We start from the raw sequence: 20,405 nt of genomic DNA, 5'->3' as shown, positions 1-20,405 counted from the left end.
CCCCGCCCTAAGGGCGGAGACTGGGCGGAGCGTCGCGCTCTCCTCCACCTCCTTCCGACTCACCGCTGCCCCCAGTGCCCGCGGCGCATGTGCCCGGCACACCCCACCCCCAACCGGCCCTGGATTCCACTTCCGCTCCACTAGCGCGGCAGCAGCAGCTGCCTTCAGGCCCCGCGCCGCCTCCGGAGTCCATGGCCGGCACGCGCTGGGTACTCGGGGCGCTGCTCCGGGGCTGCGGCTGTAACTGCAGCAGCTGCCGGCGCACCGGCGCCGCCTGCCTGCCCTTCTACTCTGCTGCTGGCGCTATCCCGTCGGGCATCTCGGGTCGCCGCCGCCTGCTGCTGCTGCTCGGGGCCGCCGCGGCCGCTGCCTCCCAGACGCGTGGCCTCCAGACCGGGCCTGTGCCTCCCGGGAGGCTGGCGGGGCCTCCCCCTGTGGCCACCTCTGCCGCGGCCGCGGCCGCCGCGTCCTACCCTGCCCTCCGTGCCCCTCTGCTGCCGCAGTCGCTGGCGGCGGCGGCGGCCGCAGGCCAGACGCGCAGCTACAGCCAGGTACGTGGGCGCCGCGAGGGACCTGGCGCGAGACCCTTCCCGGGCCGCGCGCACGCGCCCCCGCGCCCCTCCGTGTGCGCCTCGCGGGCATGCCCGGGGATCCGCGACACTCGCCGCACACCCGCCCCCGTCCGCCCTGTGCTCCTATTGGGCCCCGGAACAAGGGAAGCTCTCCCAGGCGTCGGGTTTTCTCCTTGTTTTGTTCTCCCCTCGAGTCTCTGGTCGGTTGGGCAGTGTAAGTGTGGCTGGGGTGAATGTTGAGGCCTTGTTCCCTGCCAGGCCCATGGTAGGTTTCGTGAGGCCGCTGACGCCCCCACCTCGCATCTCTCTTGCTTTCCGCCGGCTGGTTGTGAAGTTGCGAGGCCCGAGCCCGCCGGAGGGTTGGGAGTTTCCGTGCAGCCCGAGCGCTAGGCCTGGGCGGCCCTCGGCGCCTCTCGGTCGGCCGCTGCTAGGAAGGTGCGCGCACACAGTTGCGTGGGCTGGCTTGTAGGGAAGGAGCCTGTCCCCATCGCGCCCTTCCCTCTCCTGTCCCCAGGGAAAGACGAGCTGTCCCGGTTTACTGAAGGTCACCTCTGCAACTCCATTCATACAGAAGGTCTTTTAGGACTGTGTGTCGCCTCGTCTGGGAAAGCAGTTTGGAGTTTTAGCTGTTGTGGGGAGGGGGTGAAGGGGAGGGAGCGTTGAGGGTTGAGGACACAACTTGGGGTCCCAGGAATGAATTTATAATGTTTTCCTTTCCATTTTTTCTTTATTTTTGAGAAAAGTCGGTGTGTACTTAGATTGCAAGTATTTTGTGCCTTGTAGATGAACTTTTCTCTTCTTATTACGTGGCATCTGGGAAGTGTCTGCACACTTTTTAACTACCCAGCCCCTGATTCCTTGGGTCATATTTATCTTAATTCAATTTGTGCTTCTCTAACTTAGGGAGACTGGGAGGCTAATCAGCATGGCTGCTGTCTGCCAGTGGCTGAGCTAATTGATTTGAATCCTGGCCCAATACTTTACGCTGCCTTTTTCTGTAAAAGCTTGTGATGCTTGTGGAATTATGGAAAAATGGGGGGAGTTGTCTACAAAAACCACAACAAAACAATCTCTAATAAACCTTTGTGAGCTAGCTTCTCTTTTTTTTCCTGTGAAATTGACTGCAGTGATATCTGTAGAGCATCTACTATGTGTTAGACACTGCTTACATTTATTCCTTAAAACTAAACATTAAGCCTTAATGAAAATTATAGATAGGGCTGGGCGCGGCACTTTGGGAGGCTGCGGCGGGTGGATCATCTGAGGTCAGGAGTTCGATACCAGCCTGACCAACATAGTGAAACTCCGTGTCTACTAAAAAATGCAAAAAAATTAGCCGGGCAGCGTGGCGGGCGCCTGTAATCCCAGCTACCCGGGAGGCTGAGGCAGGAGAATCGTTTGAACCCGGGAGGTGGAGCTTGCAGTGAGCCAAGATTGTGCCATTGCACTCTAGTCCAGGCGACAAGAGCGAAACTCTGTCTCAAGAAAAAAGAAAAGAAAATGATAGATAGTACAAAGATATCTCTGTCCTTAGTCCAGTAGAGTGCAAGTCTTTTTTTTTTTTTTTTTTTTTTTGAGACGGAGTCTTGCTCTGTTGCCCATGCTGGAGTGAAATGCCGAGATCTCAGCTCACTGAAACCTCCACCTCCCAGGTTCAGGCGATTCTCCTGCCTCAGCCTCCCGAGTAGCTGGGATTACAGGCACACGCCACCATACCCGGCTAATTTTTTGTGTTTTTAGTAGAGATGGGGTTTCACCATGTTGGCCAGGCTGGTCTTGAACTCCTGACCTTGTGATTCGCCCACCTCGGCCTCCGAAAGTGCTGGGATTACAGGCGTGACCCACCGCACCTGGCCCAGTAGAGTGCAAGTCTTAAAGCCTGAGTTGTCTTCTTAGGTTATGGTTGTAGTGCTTCATGGATTCTTACTAAATTCCAGTTTTACTTAATCCGATAAAAGAGACTTTACAAGTCTTTAGCCTCACACTGCTGCTGTTGCCTTTAAGATCTTTCCCTTAATCACTTGGTCTGGCATACCAGCTGACAGAGGAATATTCCCAAGGCGTCCTGCTGTCTTGTTGATTTACCCAGTCCTCAGTGTCTTGTATTAACTTATCTTTGCCTACCAAGTGAAGGACACACATTGAGCTCCACACTCAAGGCCCTCTGCTCTATGGTACCAACCTCTTTTGCCAGGTCACCTTCTTTGGCTCCTAATTTAAACAGTTGGATTAATTGCTGTTTTTCAAATGGGCATTTGGTCGTACTTCTTTCTCTCGCCTTCAAACTGGAATACCCTATCTTTTATATCCTCATAAGAATTCTGTCCTTCCTTCAAGGCCCATCTCATGGCACATCCTGATTCTTCTGTTAGTGCTCTGATTTGAATTCCTGTAGTAGTTTATATCTTAATTATAGCACTCAGTATCTCATCTTGCATGCTTATCGTATTCTAGATAGCTATTTCAGATGAGGGCGGCAAACACTGTGTGTAGGGGCAATCAAATATATGTCACATTGTCAGGACCTTTCTTGTGTTGCCTTAACTACACTATTGTTAGCTATAATTTGGGGTTGATGAATTTTAAAACAAACCTTGAATGAAATTTGTGTCCTGCCAAACCTTTAGGATATACCTGCTTACAGCTTTTGGATGTACAATTTCAGCCAAAACAGGATGGGTTAGATTGGTGAAGTTTACTTTTTGCTTCTGAAATAATATCTAGAATGTTAGTTTGTAGAATAAACATTTTCTAAGAATTTTTTTTACATTTTTTACCTGTAAATGTAACTATTTTTACAATTCTTCATTTCCTTTGGAAGGAGTCCAAAACTACTTACCTGGAAGACCTTCCACCACCCCCTGAGTATGAATTGGCCCCGTCCAAGTTAGAAGAGGAAGTGGATGATGTCTTCCTCATTCGAGCTCAAGGACTGCCCTGGTCATGCACTGTGGAAGATGTGCTTAACTTTTTCTCAGGTATATTTTATGTATGTTTTATTTCTTTTTTTTCATTATATTGTTTCTCACAAGCAGATATGTATGTTTTAAGTATGTAATTTTGTCTGAGTAAAAGGTAGTGCTACAAATCCACGTCAGACTACGCTGTCACTTTCCTTTTTGTTGGTTGGGAACTGTTTCATTCTGGTTGGTTGCATATACCAAGTGATACCATGTGTGCTGTTTGCGGTATGTAACAAATTGAAAGACTGGGCTGGGGCAGTGGCTCAGGCCTGTAATCCCAGCACTTTGGGAGGCCAAGGCAGAAGGATGGCTTGAGGCCGGTAGTTCCATACCACACTGGGCAACACTGTGAGACTCTGTCTCAATTTACATATGTATAAAGACTTTGAATGCAACAAAAGTATTTTAACATTAAGACTACATAGTATGGGCCAGGCGCAGTGGCTCACACCTCTAATCCCAGCACTTTGGGAGGCCGAGGCGGGTGGATCACGAGGTCAGGAGATCGAGACCATCCTGGCTAACATGGTGAAACCCCGTGTCTCCTAAAAATACAAAAAAAATTAGCCGGGCGTGGTGGCACGCTCCCGTAGTCCCAGCTACCTGGGAGGCTGAGGCAGGAGAATCGCTTGAATCTGGGAGGCAGAGGTTGCAGTGAGCTGAGTTCACACCACTGCACTCCAGCCTTGGTGACAGAGATAGACTGTCTCAAAAAGGGAAATAAAACCTATTGGGTACTATGCTTGCTACCTGGGTAACTAAATTATCTGTATACCGAACTCCCGTAACACATGGTTTACCTGTGTAACAGTCCTGTACATGTACTAAATAAAAGTTGAAAAACAAAATTACATGGTTTGAAATTATTTTTCTCTCTTGTATTAATACATATATATCAAAAAGTCAAGCCTGTCAGTGGAAATATGGAATTAAGAGTGACTCTTTATGTAATACAGACATTTAGAATAGAAGGTCACTTAGTATCAAGGAATAAAGTTCCCTTAATAACATGTTTGGAGGGTTTACATATCTGTGGGATTTTTTTTAGTTTCTGTATCTGACTGTGATTTATTTTTATTAATTTTTTTGAGATGGAGTCTTGCTCTGTCACCCAGGCTGGAGTGCAGTGGCGCAATCTCAGCTCACTGCAACCTCCGCCTCCCAGGTTCAAGCGATTCTCCTGCCTCAGCCTCTTGAGTTGCTGGGACTACAGACACCTACCACCATGCCTGGCTAATTTTTGCATTTTTAGTAGAGACAGGGTTTCACCATGTTGGCCAGGTTGGTCTCAAACTCCTGACCTCAGGTGATCCATCACCTTGGCCTCCCAAAGTGCTGGGATCACAGGCATGAGCCACCATGCCTGGCTATTTCATTAATTTTTTTTAGTTGTTCCTTGTGGAGCAGGAATAACTCCTAGGCAGTACGCCCAGAGTGAGCCTGGTCAAATTTTTTTTTAAAGCCACTTGGCCACTTATATCTTGGACTTACTCCCATTATAAAAAGTATGCAGTATGAAAAGGGGAAAAAAGCTGAGCTTGGTGGCTGATGCCTGTAATCCCAGCACTTTGGGAGACTAAGGTGGGAGGATTACTTAAGCCCAAGAGTTCAAGACCAGCCTGCGCAACAAAATGAGACTCCCCCCACAAAAACAAAAAGTTAAACTATGGTAATAAAATTATTCATACAGGAAATATTTTAGAGTCCTATGGATATGATTTTAAAGGAAGACACTTATGTATGAATTTAAATATATTGTATTTCTTTAAGTGATTGTAGAAACATTGGAATAGAAATAATTTTGTGTTGGGCCTATCTTGATTTGCTATTTAATGATCAGGAAGGAGATCAGAAGCTTCTGTGCTAAGGTTTGCTTACCTTTTCTACTTGGAAGGTTTTAGAGACTAAATCCTTATTGGTGTTTGGATGACTTCAGTGATGGGGATTTGTGTAAGGAATATGACACTTGTTTCCTGCTTTGTTGTTGGAAAATTACATTCTTGTGACTTACATAATTGAGCTAAAAGTTTGATTTCTGTTTTCAATTGATTTTGCTCATACACTTTTAGACTGCAGAATCCGCAAAGGTGAGAATGGGATACATTTTCTCCTAAATAGAGATGGGAAACGAAGGGGTGATGCCTTAATTGAAATGGAGTCAGAGCAGGATGTGCAGAAAGCCTTAGAGAAGCACCGCATGTACATGGGCCAGCGGTATGTGGAAGGTATGTGAAGTCAGATTATGGCTTTTTGGGATTGTTGCATTAGGTTTTATACTTTTCAAGGCAGTTTTTATTTGATCCTTAATAATGAAGTTATTTAGATTGTATGAATGCATTCTTTTATAGGTTGTGAAAATAAAACATAAAGAGATAAACTTTCTTATGAGAATATTGACCAAGTTTATCCTTTTTTTTTTTTTTTTTTTTTTTGTCGGGGGGGATGGAGTCTCTCTCTGGAGTGCAGTGGCGCGATTTCAGCTCACTGCAACCTCTACCTCCTGGGTTCAAGCAATTCTCCTGTCTCAGCCTCCCAAGTAGCTGGGACTATAGGCACATGCCATGATACCCAGCTAAGTTTTGTATTTTTATTAGAGATGGGTTTTACCATATTGGTCAGGCTGGTCTCAAACTCCTGACCTCAGGTAATCTACCCGCCTTGGCCTCCCAAAGTTCTGGGATTATAAGCGTGAGCCACTGTGCCCGGCTGATGAAGTATCTTACAAGCTTTGAGAATTAAGGAAGTTATGCCTGCATAGTAAATATGCAATAAATGTCATTTGTTATTTTTCTCTAGAGAAGTGCATAAAGATTAAAATAGTTACTGAATTCTCAGATAACCCACCAAGTTGTAATGATTTTTTTTAATGGGTTTGTTCCTTTGTTATGTAAATTTTTCATCCCTTTTGTGTTTTTTCTTCGTAGTATATGAGATAAACAATGAAGATGTGGATGCCTTAATGAAGAGCTTGCAGGTCAAATCTTCGCCTGTGGTAAATGATGGTGTGGTTCGTTTGAGAGGACTTCCTTATAGTTGCAATGAGAAAGACATTGTAGACTTCTTTGCAGGTACTTTGCAGTTGCATTATGCTTGGGAGCTCATATCTTTTTTCCCTTGTCATCTCCTTCTATATCTTAGATGAGCCTGTTTCTGGGCAAAGGCATGCAGTTATATTAGGTTCTCTAGGGGAGAGCTCTTCACTTAAATTTCTAATATTTATAGATTTTATATGTGTTTTTGTCCTATCAGGCAGATTTTAGGAGGGAAGTCAGATTTCAAAATAATTTCATGAGTTTTTTACTATTGAAGGAAATAACTTCTCATAATAGTCGCTATATTTGTGTAAGACAATAACAATTTATATAATTTAAAAGTATTATCTAATTCCTAGAACCATTAGCAGTGAAGTCTATGATTTCTGTTGTTTCCTAGTATATAATTAACAGCAAAAAAAGAAAAAAAAAAACTGGTGGGGAGAATTGTATGTTTTGGGTGGGCTTCTTGGACCCTATGTATTCTGGAAATACAGGTATGTGGGTGTTACTGACTTTTGGCTACATAATAATTTTCTTCCTATCAAGCATGTGTTCAGTTTTGGGACTGGCAAAACAGAATAAAAATTTTATTAGTATGTGAATGATGGTGTTAATTCTAAGGATAAAAAAACCTGCTAGTAGCATTAAAATCTCTTGGTGTCCTAGGACTGAATATAGTTGACATTACTTTTGTGATGGACTACAGAGGGAGACGAAAAACAGGGGAAGCCTATGTGCAATTTGAAGAACCAGAAATGGCCAACCAAGCCCTGTTGAAACACAGGGAAGAAATTGGTAATCGGTGAGTAAAGCAGATACTAATGATGCAGAAATGTTACACATCAAGTCGTTTTGATGAATGTGCTGTAATATGACTGTAAAGTTATCCAAACATAGAAAAGTAGAGAGAGTAGTATAGTGAGCCATCAAATGCCCATAATTTAGATTAACAATTTTTTTTGACTGCTCCTTGTGGGGCAGGACTAATCCATAGACAGTGTACCTAGAGCAGCTAGATTAACACATTTAGATATAAAATGTAAAATCTGTTACGTTTGCTTCATCTGGGTTTTTTTTAGTATGCATCTTTCAAAAAATCTTTTTTACATAATTTCAATGTTATATCTAACACCGTTAGCAATAGTATATTATCTAATAACAGTTCATAATAGCATTTTCCCAATTATGCCAAAAATATCCTTTTTTTTTGGCAACGGAGTCTCTGCCGCCTAGGCTGGAGTGCAGTGGCGTGATCTTGGCTCACTGCAACCTCTCTCTGCCTCCCAGTTTTATGTGATCCTCCTGCCTCAGCCTCCCGAGTAGCTGGAACTAGAGGCATGCGCCACCACGCCCAGCTAAGTTTTGTATTTTCAGTAGAGACAAGGTTTTACCATGTTGGCCAGGCTGGTCTAGAACTCCCAGACTCAAGTCATCCACCCACCTCGGCCTCCAAAAGTGCTGGGGTTACAGGTGTGAGCCACCACACCGGACAAAAATACAGAATCCAGATAAGGTCTACACACTGCATTTGATTGTTATGTCCATAATTCTCTGTGTGTGTGTTTTTTTTTTAAAGACACAGGGTCTCATTCTGTCACCCAGGCTGGAGTGCAGTGGCATGATGATAGCTCACAACAGCCTTGAATTCCTGGGCTCAAGCAGTCTTCTCGCCTCATCCTCCCAACTAGCTAGAACAATAGGCATGTGCCACCACAACTGGCTGTGCGTATGTGTGTGTGCGTGAGTGCGTGCGTGTGTGTGTGTGTTTGTGTGTAGGTGGGGTCTTGCTGTGTTGCCCTGGCTGGCCTCAAACTCATGGGCTCAAGTGATATCCCGCTTTGGCCTCCCAAAATGCTGGGATTACAGGTGTGAGCCACTGCACCTGACCACTGATTCTCTTGAACTAGAACAAATCCCCCTTACTTATTCTTCCCCCCTTTTTAAAAGCAATTGACTTTTGAAGAAATTAGATCAGTTGTCTTATACAGTATCTCATGTTGACATCACCTCAGGATGCACATGATGATAAATGGGTTCATTTGTGTTTTAACTTTAATTTTGGAGGTACAGTTTAAAATGTCAAATGTTAAATCACTGTTTCGTTACTTTGTTTTTTTTTGCTGTTTTCTGGCCTTTTAAATCAGCTCCTTTGAAGTAAACAAAACAGCAATTCCAAAGCCAGTGTTTCAGGATCTACTGATAGAAGTGGTTCAAAGGTTTTTTAGTTTTTTGAGACAGGATCTTGCTCTGTCACCCAGGCTGAAGTGCAGTGCCACGAACACTGCTCACTTCAGCCTTGACCTCCTGGGCTCAAGTAGTCCTCCCACCTCAGCTTTCCTTGTAGCTGATACCACAGGCATGCATCACCATGCCTGGCTAATTTTAGACAGTCTTACTCTGTTATCCTCGCTGGAGTGCAGTTGTGTGATACAGCTCACTGCAGTTGCGGCCTCCTGGGCTCAAGCAATCCTCCCACGTAGCTGGGACTACAGGTGCATACCACCACATCCAGCTAATTTTTGTATTTTTGTAGAGATGGGGTTTTGCATGTTGCCTAAGCTGGTCTCACACTCCTGAGCTCAAGTGATCCACCTGCCTCAGCCTCCCAAAGTACTGGGATTACAGGTGTGAGCCACTGCACCTGGTCTCCTGGCTAATTAAAAAAAAAAAAAAAAAACTTTTGTAGAGATCGTGTCTCACTTTGTTGTCCAGGCTCAAAGGTTTTTTTTAAAGAAGTAGTGCTCATCTAATCTTTATAGATTTGTAAACACAAGCTAGTTTTATAACTCTTAGTTTAGAAGGTCACATTAAGAAAAAGAAAACTGTGCTGGGTGCGGTGGCCCATGCCTGTAATCCCAGCACTTTGGGAGGCCGAAGTGGGAGGATCACTAGAGCCCAGGAGTTCAAGAGCAACTTGGGCAACATGGCAAGTACCCATGTCTACAAAAATAAAAAATACAAAAAATTGGCAGTGTGTGGGCTGGGTGTGGTGGCTCATGCCTGTAATCCCAGCACTTTGGGAGGCTGAGGCAGGTGGATCACCTGAGGTCTGGAGTTTGAGACCACCCTGGCCAACATAGTGAAACCCTGTCTCTACTAAAAATACAAAAAATCAGCGGGGTGTGGTGGTGGGCGCCTGTAATTCCAGCTACTCAGGAGGCTGAGGCAGGAGAACTGCTTGAACCCAGGAGGCAGAGGTTGCAGTGAGCCAAGATTGTGCCATTGCGCTCCAGCCTGGGCAACAAAAGCAAAACTCTGCTTCAAAAAAAAAAAAATTAGCAGTGTGTGGTGGCAGGCGGCAGTAGTCCCCAGCTACTCAGGAGGCTGAGGCAGGAGGATCACTTGAGCCTAGGAGGTTGAGGCTGCAGTGAGCCATGTTCACACCACTGCACTCCATCTTGGGTGACAGCAAGAAACCCAAGCTTCAAAAAAAAAAAAAAAATTGTTCCAGAAGTTTGGGTTTAATAGATAGTCCCCTCCTGTGATAGCAAGTCATAATTGATACTTAGTTCTTGAATTCTCAGCCTTTTAGTGAAGTTCTGGGGAAGTTAGCTCTTCTTTTACTGTGACTTTTAATATCTTATACAGATGTGATTAATTTGCACAATTGAATTTCAACGCTTCAAGAAATTGTTAACCAGCTATTTAAAAAACCCTTATGAGATTAATTTTTTCTGTATACACAATTAACTTAAGCATAGTTGTTCTCATGAAGCAAAACAGAGTAGAAAATATTATTAAAATGTATGTGAAGAAAAAGTGTTACCTTGGTGCAAAAACTTAAATCAGTGACCTACTCTGTTGTATATTTTCATGGGCTACTATCTTTACGCATTATTAGTTTTCCCTACCTGTTATCTTTCGACACCTGTGTTTCATAAGCTGTTGGAAATATAATGTATACATGTTTATTTTAAATGAGTTCAGTATAAAGTTACTTTGTACCATTTGTGCCTGTTTACTTTTGCTTTGACATAGATACATCGAGATATTTCCAAGCAGAAGGAATGAAGTTCGAACACATGTTGGTTCTTATAAGGGAAAGAAAATCGCATCTTTTCCTACTGCTAAGTATATAACTGAGCCAGAAATGGTCTTTGAAGAACATGAAGTAAATGAGGATATTCAACCCATGACAGCTTTTGAAAGCGAGAAGGAAATAGGTAAGGTCCTGCCTCTTCTTGAGACTCATTGGGTCTATCTTGAATGTTTTGGATTTTGTGATTTTTTTTTTTTTTGGAGACGAAGTCTCGCTCTGTTGCCAGGCTGGAGTGCAGTGGTGCGATCTCTGCTGACTGCAGCCTCTACCTCCCGGGTTCAAGTGATTCTCCTGCCTCAGCCTCTTTGAGTAGCTGGGACTACAGGCGCATGCTGCCACGCCCAGCTAATTTTTATATTTTTAGTAGAGATAGGGTTTCGCCATGTTGGCCAGGCTGGTCTGGAACTCTTGACCTCAAGTGAGCCTCAGTCTCCCAAAGTGCTGGGGTTACAGGTGTGAGCCAACACATCCGGCCTAAAGATTTAATAGGTCTTTGAGTATAGTACATACTTTGAGTATATGCAGAAAGGCTTAATTATTTTGCTAGGTTTTTAATTTAATCATTTTTATTAACTATATCAAAAGCTGGGTGGTAAAAATGTGATAAAAGGAAGTAAAATGTCAACATTTAAATTAAGATGGGGAAGATTTGGGTAATGAGCAGGAATACTGACTGAAGTAAGGATTTTTTTTTTTTTTTTGAGACAGAGTCTCACTCTGTTGCCCAGGCTGGAGTGCAATGGCGCACTCTCGGCTCACTGCAGGCTCCACTGCCCAGGTTCACGCTATTCTCCTGCCTCAGCCTCCCGAGTAGCTGGGATTACAGGCGCCTGCCACTGTGCCCGGCTAATTTTTATATATTTTTAGTAGAGACGGGGTTTCCCCGTGTTGGCCAGGCTGGTGTCAAACTACTGACCTCAGGTGATCTGCCCGCCTTTGCTTCCCAAAGTGCTGGGATTACAGGCATGAGCCACTGTGCCCGCCCGAAGTAAGGATTTTTGTTTGCTTCTGGATTTAATTATTTATTTGATTCCTAACCCAGAGCAACATTTGGAATCTTTTAAGTTTGATAAATACTTTTTAAATTGGTACCCTGGGATCATCTTGTCACTATATACATGTGTATATATATATATTTATGTTTTTTGAGACAAGGTCTTGTTCTGTGGCCCATTCTGGAATGCAGTGGCACAATCATGGCTCACTGCAACCTTGAACTCCTGGGCTCAGGCAGTTCTTCCACCCCAGCCTCCTGAGTAGCTGGAACTATAGGCATGCATCACCATGCCCAGCTAACTTATTTTTCTTTTTATTTTTTGTAGAGACAGTGTCTCGCTATGTTGCCCAGGCTGGTCTCGAACCCCTGGGCTCAAGTGATTCTCCTGCTTCAGCCTTCCAAAGTGTTGGGATTACAAGTGTGAGCTACCATGCCCAGCATTTGTTCTTTTTTTTTTTTTTTTTTTTAGTGCCTGTAATCTGGAAAGTCTCTTTTAGGGTTTAATTCATAATCATTTTACCTGCTCTCTGATGTTACAAAAAGGGGTAAGTTCTTAAACTGGTAATGGTCTGAGGCATTCAGTGTTCATGGGTGTTCAGGTGATATTTGTTGAGTGGCAGAAATTTCAGATCATTTTGGCTTTTAATGCTCTTAAGAGGAATTGAGGATTTGGACATAAAAGTCATACCTAATTAGAATCTGTTAATAACCCTTGAAGCTGTTATGTTTTAACAGTGTTTTCTGTTCCACCTCTCAGAATTGCCTAAGGAGGTGCCAGAAAAGCTTCCAGAGGCTGCTGATTTTGGAGCTACGTCTTCTCTGCATTTTGTCCACATGAGAGGATTACCTTTCCAAGCCAATGCCCAAGACATTATAAACGTGTGTGGCAGTAAGATATCCAATCTCAATAGATTTGAACAAAAGTTCTAAAATTGAACTTGTATTAATTTGGGGAAGGTAGAGAAGAAAATATAGTGTTTCTGTGTTGGATAGTAAGATGGCATCTTCCTGGTTGCAAGGCTTGCTTCTTTTTCTGCAGCTGAAAAGTGTGGCTTGGTATTACTTTTTTTTGTGACAGAGTCTTGCTCTGTCGTCCAGGCTGGAGTGCAGTGGCGTGAACTCAGCTCACTGCAACCTCTGCCTCGCGGGTTCAAGCATTTCTTCCGCCTCAGTCTCCCGAGTAGCTGGGATTACAGGCAAGCACTACCATGCCCGGCTAATTTTTGTATTTTCAGTAGAGATGGGGTTTCACCATGTTGGCCAGGCTGGTTTTGAACTCCTGACCTCAAACGATCCACTCCTCGGCCTCCCAAAGTGCTGGGATTACAGGCGTGAGCCACCATGCTCACTGAGAGCAGATATTTAAATGTCACTTTGAGTTCTAAGAAAAAGTAGAAAAGCCAGAAGACATACTAGATATATAAATATATTACTGCTTAAAAAGATTTCCTAAAAACAAATATATCAAGTGTATGAATCAAAATCTGAAAGAAAGATGAAGAGCCGCCAGACTTCTAGGCAGGTTTACATCCATCATGTTCCTCTTGACTGCCTTTGTTTGTTGTTTAGTTTTTTGCTCCACTCAAGCCTGTTAGAATCACCATGGAATACAGCTCCAGTGGGAAGGCCACTGGAGAAGCTGATGTGCACTTTGAGACCCATGAGGATGCTGTTGCAGCGATGCACAAGGATCGGTCCCACGTTTGTAAGTCCTGCCTTTGGCTTTCCTTGTCATTTTTGATGCTTGTCTTACAAATATCTCTTTCTGTTTTGGGATTGTAGAATTTTTCCTTGAGAAATTTTGTTCTTTTAGTACTAGTAAATTAAACGTAACAGATAAAACACTATATTATAATTAAAAAAAACATTTATTTGTCTGCTAATTATCCTGCAAATTTCTTTCTTCCTTTTTTTTTTTGGTCACCCATGCTGGAGTGCAGTGGTGCCATCTCGGCTCACTGCAGTCTCCGCCTCCTGTGTTCAAGCAATTCTCCTGCCTCAGCCACCTGAGTAGCTGGGATTACAGGTGCCCGGCACCGTGCCTGACTAATTTTTGTATTTTTAGTAGAGACAGGTTTCGCCATGTTGGCCAGGCTGGTCTCGAACTCCTGGGTTCACATGATCCACCTGCCTCGACCTCCCAAAGTGCTGGGATTACAGGCATGAGCTACTGCACCCAGCCTGTTTGTCCATTTTACATTTTGTTTGTTTGTGGTTGTTTGAGACAGAGTCTTGTCTGTCACCCAGTCTGTAGTCCAGTGGTGTGATCTCAGCTCACTGCAACCTCCACCTCCTGGGTTCAAGTGATTGTCCTGCCACAGCCTCCCAAGTAGCTGGGACTATAGGCACCTGCCACCACACTGGGTAATTTTTGTATTTTTAGTAGAGATGGGGTTTCACTACATTGGCCAGGCTGGCTCAAACTCCTTACCTCAGCTGATCCTCCCACTTCGGCCTCCCAAAGTGCTGGGATTACAACAGGCGTGAGCCACCATGTCCGGCCTAAATTTTGTTTTTAATTAGGGAAAGGGCAAAGGGTTTGAGTTGCTGTCTGAACTGTGAGAAAAATGGCTGTAATATTTTTCTGCCTTTTCAACTTTTTAAAACTAATCTTTCTCATTATTCTCAGATCATAGGTATATTGAACTGTTCCTGAATTCATGTCCAAAAGGAAAATAAGACTCCAGGGGCTCCAGATAATAAGGTAAATTTAAGAGGTAAAACTGTGGACTGGGTGCAGTGGCTCACACCTGTAATCCCAGCACTTTGGAAGGCCAATGTGGGCGGATCACCTGAGGTCAGGAGTTTGAGCCAGCCTGGCCAACATGGTGAAACCCTGTCTCTACTAAAAATACAAAAATTAACCAAGCATGATGGTGGGTTCCTATAATTCCAGCTACTCAGGAGGCTGAAGTGGAAGAATTACTTGAGCCCGGGAGGCAGAGGTTGCATTGAGCTGAGATTGTGCCACTACACTCCAGCCTGGGCAATAGAGCAAGACTCAAAAAAAAAAAAAAAAAAAAAAAAAAGAGGTACAACTATGGAAATTATTTTCTATTGATTAATAATCATCCACTCACTAATTTATAATATGGTAGAAACCATTCTCTTTTTATTTTTCAAATTTTTTTAGGGACCAGGTCTTGCTCTGTTGCCCAGGCTAGCAGTGGTGCGATCATAGCTCACTGCAGGTTCAGCCTTCTGGGCTCAGGTGATTCTCTCACTTCAGCCTCCTGAGTAGCTGGGACTACAGGTGTGTACTACGATGCCTACCTAATTTTTTAATTTTTTGTAGAGATAGGGTCTCACTATGTTGCCCAGGCTGGCCTTGAACTTCTGGCCTTAAGTGATCCTGCTGCCTTTGCCTCCCGAAGTGTTGGAATTACAAGAGTGAGCCACCCCACCTGGCACCGTTCCTTTTTAATAAAGATCAAACTAATGATAATTGAAGTGTCAATATAAGGAATGAAAATTCTTGCTCTGGCTTCTCAGATGTGGGGGGCAAAAAAAAAAAAAAAATTCTGCTGGGAAATAGAATTAATTATGATATTTTTTCATTTTTTAAAAAAATTTATTTTATTTATTTATTTTTTGTGAGATGGAGTTTCACTCGTTACCCAGGCTGGAGTGCAATGGCTCGATCTCCGCTCACCGCAACTTCCGCCTTCCAGGTTCAAGAGATTCTCCTGCCTCAGCCTCCCAAGTAGCTGGGATTACAGGCATGTGCCACAACGCCCAGCTAATTTTTGTATTTTTAGTAGAGACGGGGTTTCTCCATGTTGGTCATGGCTGGTCTTGAACTCCTGACCTCAGGTGATCCGCCTGCCTCGGCCTCCCAAAGTGCTGGGATTACAGGTGTGAGCCACTGCGTCCGGCCTACTTTTTATTTTTTTTTTGAGATAGAGTCTTGCTTTGTTGAGCAGACTGGATTGCAGTGACGCAGTCTGGGCTCACTGCAGACTCCGCCTCCTGGATTCAAGTGATTCTCCTGCCTCAGTCTCCCGAGTAGCTGGGATTGCAGGTGCCTGCCACAATGCCTGGCTAATTTTTTTGTATTTTTAGTAGAGATGAGGTTTCACCCTGTTGGCCAGGCTCGTCTTGAACTAACTCCTGGCCTGAAGTGATTCACCTGCCTTGGCTTCCCAAAGTGCTGGGATTACAGGAGTGAGCCACTGCGCCCAGCCATAATTCCTTATGATTTGTATGGTAGCTTTGAGCATTATCTCCATATAGAATTTTTATGCATAATTTCCAGCATCCATCATGCTGTGTGCCAAAAAATAGCCACCTTTAGTAGCTGTAAATCGTAATAGACTGGTGGATATGTGACTTGCATTAGCTTTTTTTCCCCACTTAAATTTAAACACCTTTTCCATTTTCTCAGGTTTTTTATTTTTGTTTTTTTTTTTGATATGAAGTCTCACTCTTTATGCCCAGGGTGAAGTGCAGTGGCACAATCTCAGCTCACTGCAACCCCCCGCCTCCCGGGTTCACGTGATTCTCCTGCCTCAGCCTCCCAAGTAGCTAGGATTACAGGCACTCTCCACCACATCCAGCTAATTTTTGTATATTTAGTAGAGATGGGGGTTTCACCATGTTAGCCAGGCTGGTCTCGAACTCCTGACATCCAGTGATCCGCTAGCCTCAGCCTCCCAAAGTGCTGGGATTACAGGTGTGAGCCACCATGCCCGGCCATTTTCTGTTTTAAGGTATTTTTAAAAGGATACACGTGAAACCAGAGTGTATCATCCATAAACACAGTTAATGTGCCACTGTTTCCTTTTCCTAAAATGGCTTTTTTTTTTTTTTTTTTTTGCCTTAGGAAGTACATAATTTTATAGTGTTAACCTACCCGTGAGATTTGCTTAATCCATCTTGATGTTCCTTCCCTCGATTAAATATATGGTGTCTTTTTTTTTTCCATAAGGTATTTTAAGTATTACTGTTGTATTGCAGTCACTTTTCTACACGTAATGGCTCATTCTTTTGAGACACTTACCTGTAATGATTTCTTGAAAACACATGGGGCCAGGCGTGGTGGGTTACTCCGGTAATCCCATTACTTCAGGAGGCTGAGGCAGGCAGATCACCTGAGGTCAGGAGTTTGAGACCAGCCTGGCCAAAATGGTGAAACCCTGTCTCTCCTAAAAATAGAAAAATTAGCTGGGTTTGGTGGTGCATGCCTGTAGTTGAGCTACTGGGAAGGCTGAGGCAGGAGAATCACTTGAATCTGGGAGGCGGAGGTTGCAGTGACTGAGATGGTGCCACTGTACTCCACCAGCCTGGATGACAGAACAAAACTCTGTCTCAAAAAAAGGAACAAAAAACCACAGACATTCATTCTATTACTATATCCTATTCTATTGCTTTTTTTTTTTTTTTTTTTTTTTTTTTTTTTTTTTTTTTGAGACGGAGTCTCTCTCTGTCGCCCAGGCTGGAGTGCAGTGGTGTGATCTCCGCTCACTGCAACCTCCACCCCCCGGGTTCAAGCGATTCTCCTGCCTCAGCCTACCAAATAGCTGGGGCTACAGGCATATGCCACCATGCCTGGCTAAGTTTTGTATTTTATTTTATTTATTTTTGAGACGGAGTTTCTCGCTTGTTGCCCAGGTTGGAGTGCAATGGCACAATCTCGGCTCACCGCAACCTCTGCCTCCTGGGTTCAAGTGATTCTCCTGCCTCTCAGCCTCCCGAGTAGCTGGGATTACAGGCATGCGCCACCACACCCGGCTAATTTTTTATTTTTAGTGGAGACGGGGGTTCTTCATGTTGGCCAGGTTGGTCTGGAACTCCTGACCTCAGCTGATCTGCCCGCCTCAACCTCCCAAAGTGCTGGGATTACAGGCGTGAGCCACCGCGCCCGGCCTCTTCTGTTGCTGTTTTTGGATATGAAGTCCCACAATTCTGTGATGTTAAATATTTGTAATAGCTAAAATCTATTTAACATATATTCTGAAACTCAGTTTTTTGTACCAGCCTGTAAACACTAATGCCTGACTAGTTTTCCTCACTTTAACTTGGTTTATCAGATAACTTGCACTAAATTAGAAAGGAGAAAAATTTGAATTTGCAATTTTAAATGGTATGGGAATGCGTGCCATCCTTTTTCATCTTGAGTAAATGTGCAACATTTTTTGTTTTATTTTTAGAGTGAAGCAAGAAGCATTTCATTTGCACATCTTTCTTGGACGTGGGATATACAGTTCCAGTTTATTAGCAGCAACTGCTAGGGAAATGATTTTGGTGTTTTGGGTTAATTGCTTCTAAGAAAAGTTTCATAATGGACTGTTTAGAAGAAGAAATGAAAGATCCAGTTTGGGATTATGAAATAAACCACAAATTAAAATTTTTGTTTGAACTGTCCAGGATCTGATTTAAAAATATGGTCTTTGTTTTATATGATTAAATGGTTTGTTTTCATAGATGATATGTTACCCATTGTAAAGACTACGTATTTTTATTCAGCAGTGTTCTTTAAACGCTTTCATTTAAAAAGTAACTTTTTTTTTTTTTTTTTTTTTTGCCTGTGAATTGAGCGCTCTGATGTAAAACTTCTTATGGAGTAAAACAGTGATTTATTTTAACCAAACATTCACCAAAGCAAAAAACGGTTTCAGACCTTTGAACTGGTATGGTTTGGCAGAATAGTTTTAAATTTTGCTGTATTTGATTACTTAGAGATAAGAATTTTTAAAAATCAAAACAAAAAATACCACAGCTTAGTGTAAATGACAATTTGGTGGTTTTATGTCTTTAGAAATGTTTTGCCTTTCTAAGCCTTGTGCTAAAGGCATATAACGGTGGTGCCTATCTACTTAAGGGGGCATTCTAGTCTTAACTTAAAAGTTGTCTAAACTGTCCCTCCCTGGCTTTTTTTGGTTTGGGGTAAACCTAAGGGTGTTTGTTAGTCTCAAAACTGAAGTGACATGTCAGAACAGTCCAGGCTGGTAAGAAAATTAATGGCTTCACTTGAATTTAAACCAGCTTTAGATAGGAAAAAAAATCAGTCTCCTCATTTGCTTTTTTAATAGAGTAGTACATCCCATATTTTAGAACAAGTAGGGGTGCCTTGCTTAAATAAAAATAGCATTTAATATATAATTGTGTGAAGGGTTTATGGATAAAGCTGTACCTCTGTCACAAAGTGGCAGTACATTCTGCTTTAATATTAAACAACTTGTTATTTAAATACTGGACAAAATGGCTGGCTTCAAAATATAGTCATTAATAAACTAACTTTTTGTGCACCTGTGTAGGAGAATCAACATCCTGTATACTTTCTTTGCCTTGTTCCTGTTCTCAGGGTGACGACTGCCACCAGGAGATGCAGTTCTCTAGTTCTTAAAATTAAATTTGCCCAGGTTTCTGACAGGTGATATCTGGAAGAGAGACCATGTCTTCTCTTACTTAATACATAACCATCTTTGATTACCAGCTAAGATGCAAAATCACTGTACTGTAGTCAATAAATGAAGACTTGTTTCAGGCTGAAGATTACCTAAGAGTATTTATTATTGGAGTCTGTGAGTCAACTGAATATATTATTACCTCAAGTCCTGCTATATTAATATAAGTAGTAAGGGTTAATTTTCGTGTGTGTGTTCTTTTAAATCCTTAACTGTGAACATGACTTAACCAGCTTAACATCATCAGTAGTACTACCTAGATGGAAATGCGTTTTCATATATGGTTGAATATGCCAAGCTATGAGAACTGGTATCCGTAGTTGTACGAACTGTTAGAACGTGATCTTTGTTTCTCTTTCACATTTGGCATCTAATTTGCTGTGGAAAAGATCTGTGGGGTCTACACTGTGATTGGGGTAGTGAGGAATTCATTTGCAATTGATTTAAGCTAATGAGTTTTATTTGCACATCTCTGGAAAAAGAATGCAAGCAAAGCATTAAAATGCTATATGATGGGTAAGGTTGAAAGGGTGTATCTTCTTGCCATGCTACAGGCTGAGTTTTCTGTACAAAATGTGGCCATTATTGGGAAATCATTTTATGTATTTGAATGCTCCCTTTTGTTTTTGTTCATGATCTAGGCTAGTACATAAGTGATTGCTAAGGTGAATGTAGTTATGGGAAAGGAAGAGAAGCACATAATAGAGTAAAAGTAATCTTATTTTCATGCAAGTGGAAGACAGTACTGTCTCCCCACATTTGAGAAGACTGTGTTTTGCATCACTCTTTGCTAATGAAGGAAGCAGTGATGGTGAATTTCCTTCTTCTATTTGGGTTCCTTGTGTCTATAACTTCCTTTGTGGTAAAGCTATCAGGAAGAATAGTGGGAGTGGGGTATATGGTCAGGGTGCTCATATCCTGCTTTAGCCTAGCTGCTTCTTAAGGAGCTGCAAGGGAGAACTCTGAGAAGCAGTATGTAAATACCAAGGAGCTGATTGCTGAATATTGTGGTCTCATCTAAATACTGACACCAGGCAATGAAGCAGAAATAGAGTGTATGTCCCTTTATGTGTGGGTAACTGAAGCTTCTGTCATGTGGGAAGGGGGACTGAATCTTCCCTGGGAGGAAGGCTCCAAATTCTCACTGCTTGTGTTTTATGTGAAGGGGGAAGCATAAGGAACCCACTTTGAAGGCATCATTGTGTGCCATGAATCTGCTTATTAATCAACATGCCTTGTTAACATCCTCTGCCCAGCCCTTATTCATTTCTCATTTGGAAAGTTATTTTTTGGGGTTACATCCTGTTTGTTTTAGAATTTAAAACCCTCCATGGTGGGTCACTTGAGGTCAGGAGTTCAAGATTAGCCTGGCCAACTTGGTGAAACTCTGTCT

At 43.0% G+C, this 20,405-nt stretch overlaps 1 protein-coding gene across 1 annotated transcript; it reads left to right on the top strand.

Annotated features, from left to right (window-relative positions):
• Positions 1 to 19,103, top strand: GRSF1 (G-rich RNA sequence binding factor 1). Its single transcript, XM_024245903.3, has 10 exons — positions 1 to 551; positions 3,394 to 3,550; positions 5,605 to 5,760; positions 6,460 to 6,603; positions 7,237 to 7,372; positions 10,549 to 10,733; positions 12,364 to 12,485; positions 13,176 to 13,311; positions 14,236 to 14,310; positions 17,756 to 19,103. Exons 1-9 carry the CDS (start codon positions 192 to 194, stop codon positions 14,283 to 14,285), a joined length of 1,446 nt encoding a protein of 481 aa, XP_024101671.1. The 5' UTR covers positions 1 to 191; the 3' UTR covers positions 14,286 to 14,310; positions 17,756 to 19,103.
• The last annotated feature ends 1,302 nt before the right edge of the window (positions 19,104 to 20,405 follow it).

This window comes from Pongo abelii, chromosome 3 (genome assembly GCF_028885655.2).
Source record: "Pongo abelii isolate AG06213 chromosome 3, NHGRI_mPonAbe1-v2.0_pri, whole genome shotgun sequence".
Lineage (NCBI taxonomy): Eukaryota > Metazoa > Chordata > Mammalia > Primates > Hominidae > Pongo > Pongo abelii.
This window is presented reverse-complemented; position numbering and strand designations above follow the sequence as displayed.

What these genes read in the sequence shown, in the direction of transcription:
- GRSF1 (XM_024245903.3), top strand. Translation starts at nt 192, where the DNA reads ATGGCCGGCACGCGCTGGGTACTCGGGGCGCTGCTCCGGGGCTGCGGC. An exon ending in TGAAAGCGAGAAGGAAATAG is followed by an intron (nt 10,734 to 12,363) that starts GTAAGGTCCTGC and finishes TCCACCTCTCAG; the next exon opens with AATTGCCTAAGGAGGTGCCA. An exon ending in CAAGGATCGGTCCCACGTTT is followed by an intron (nt 13,312 to 14,235) that starts GTAAGTCCTGCC and finishes CATTATTCTCAG; the next exon opens with ATCATAGGTATATTGAACTG.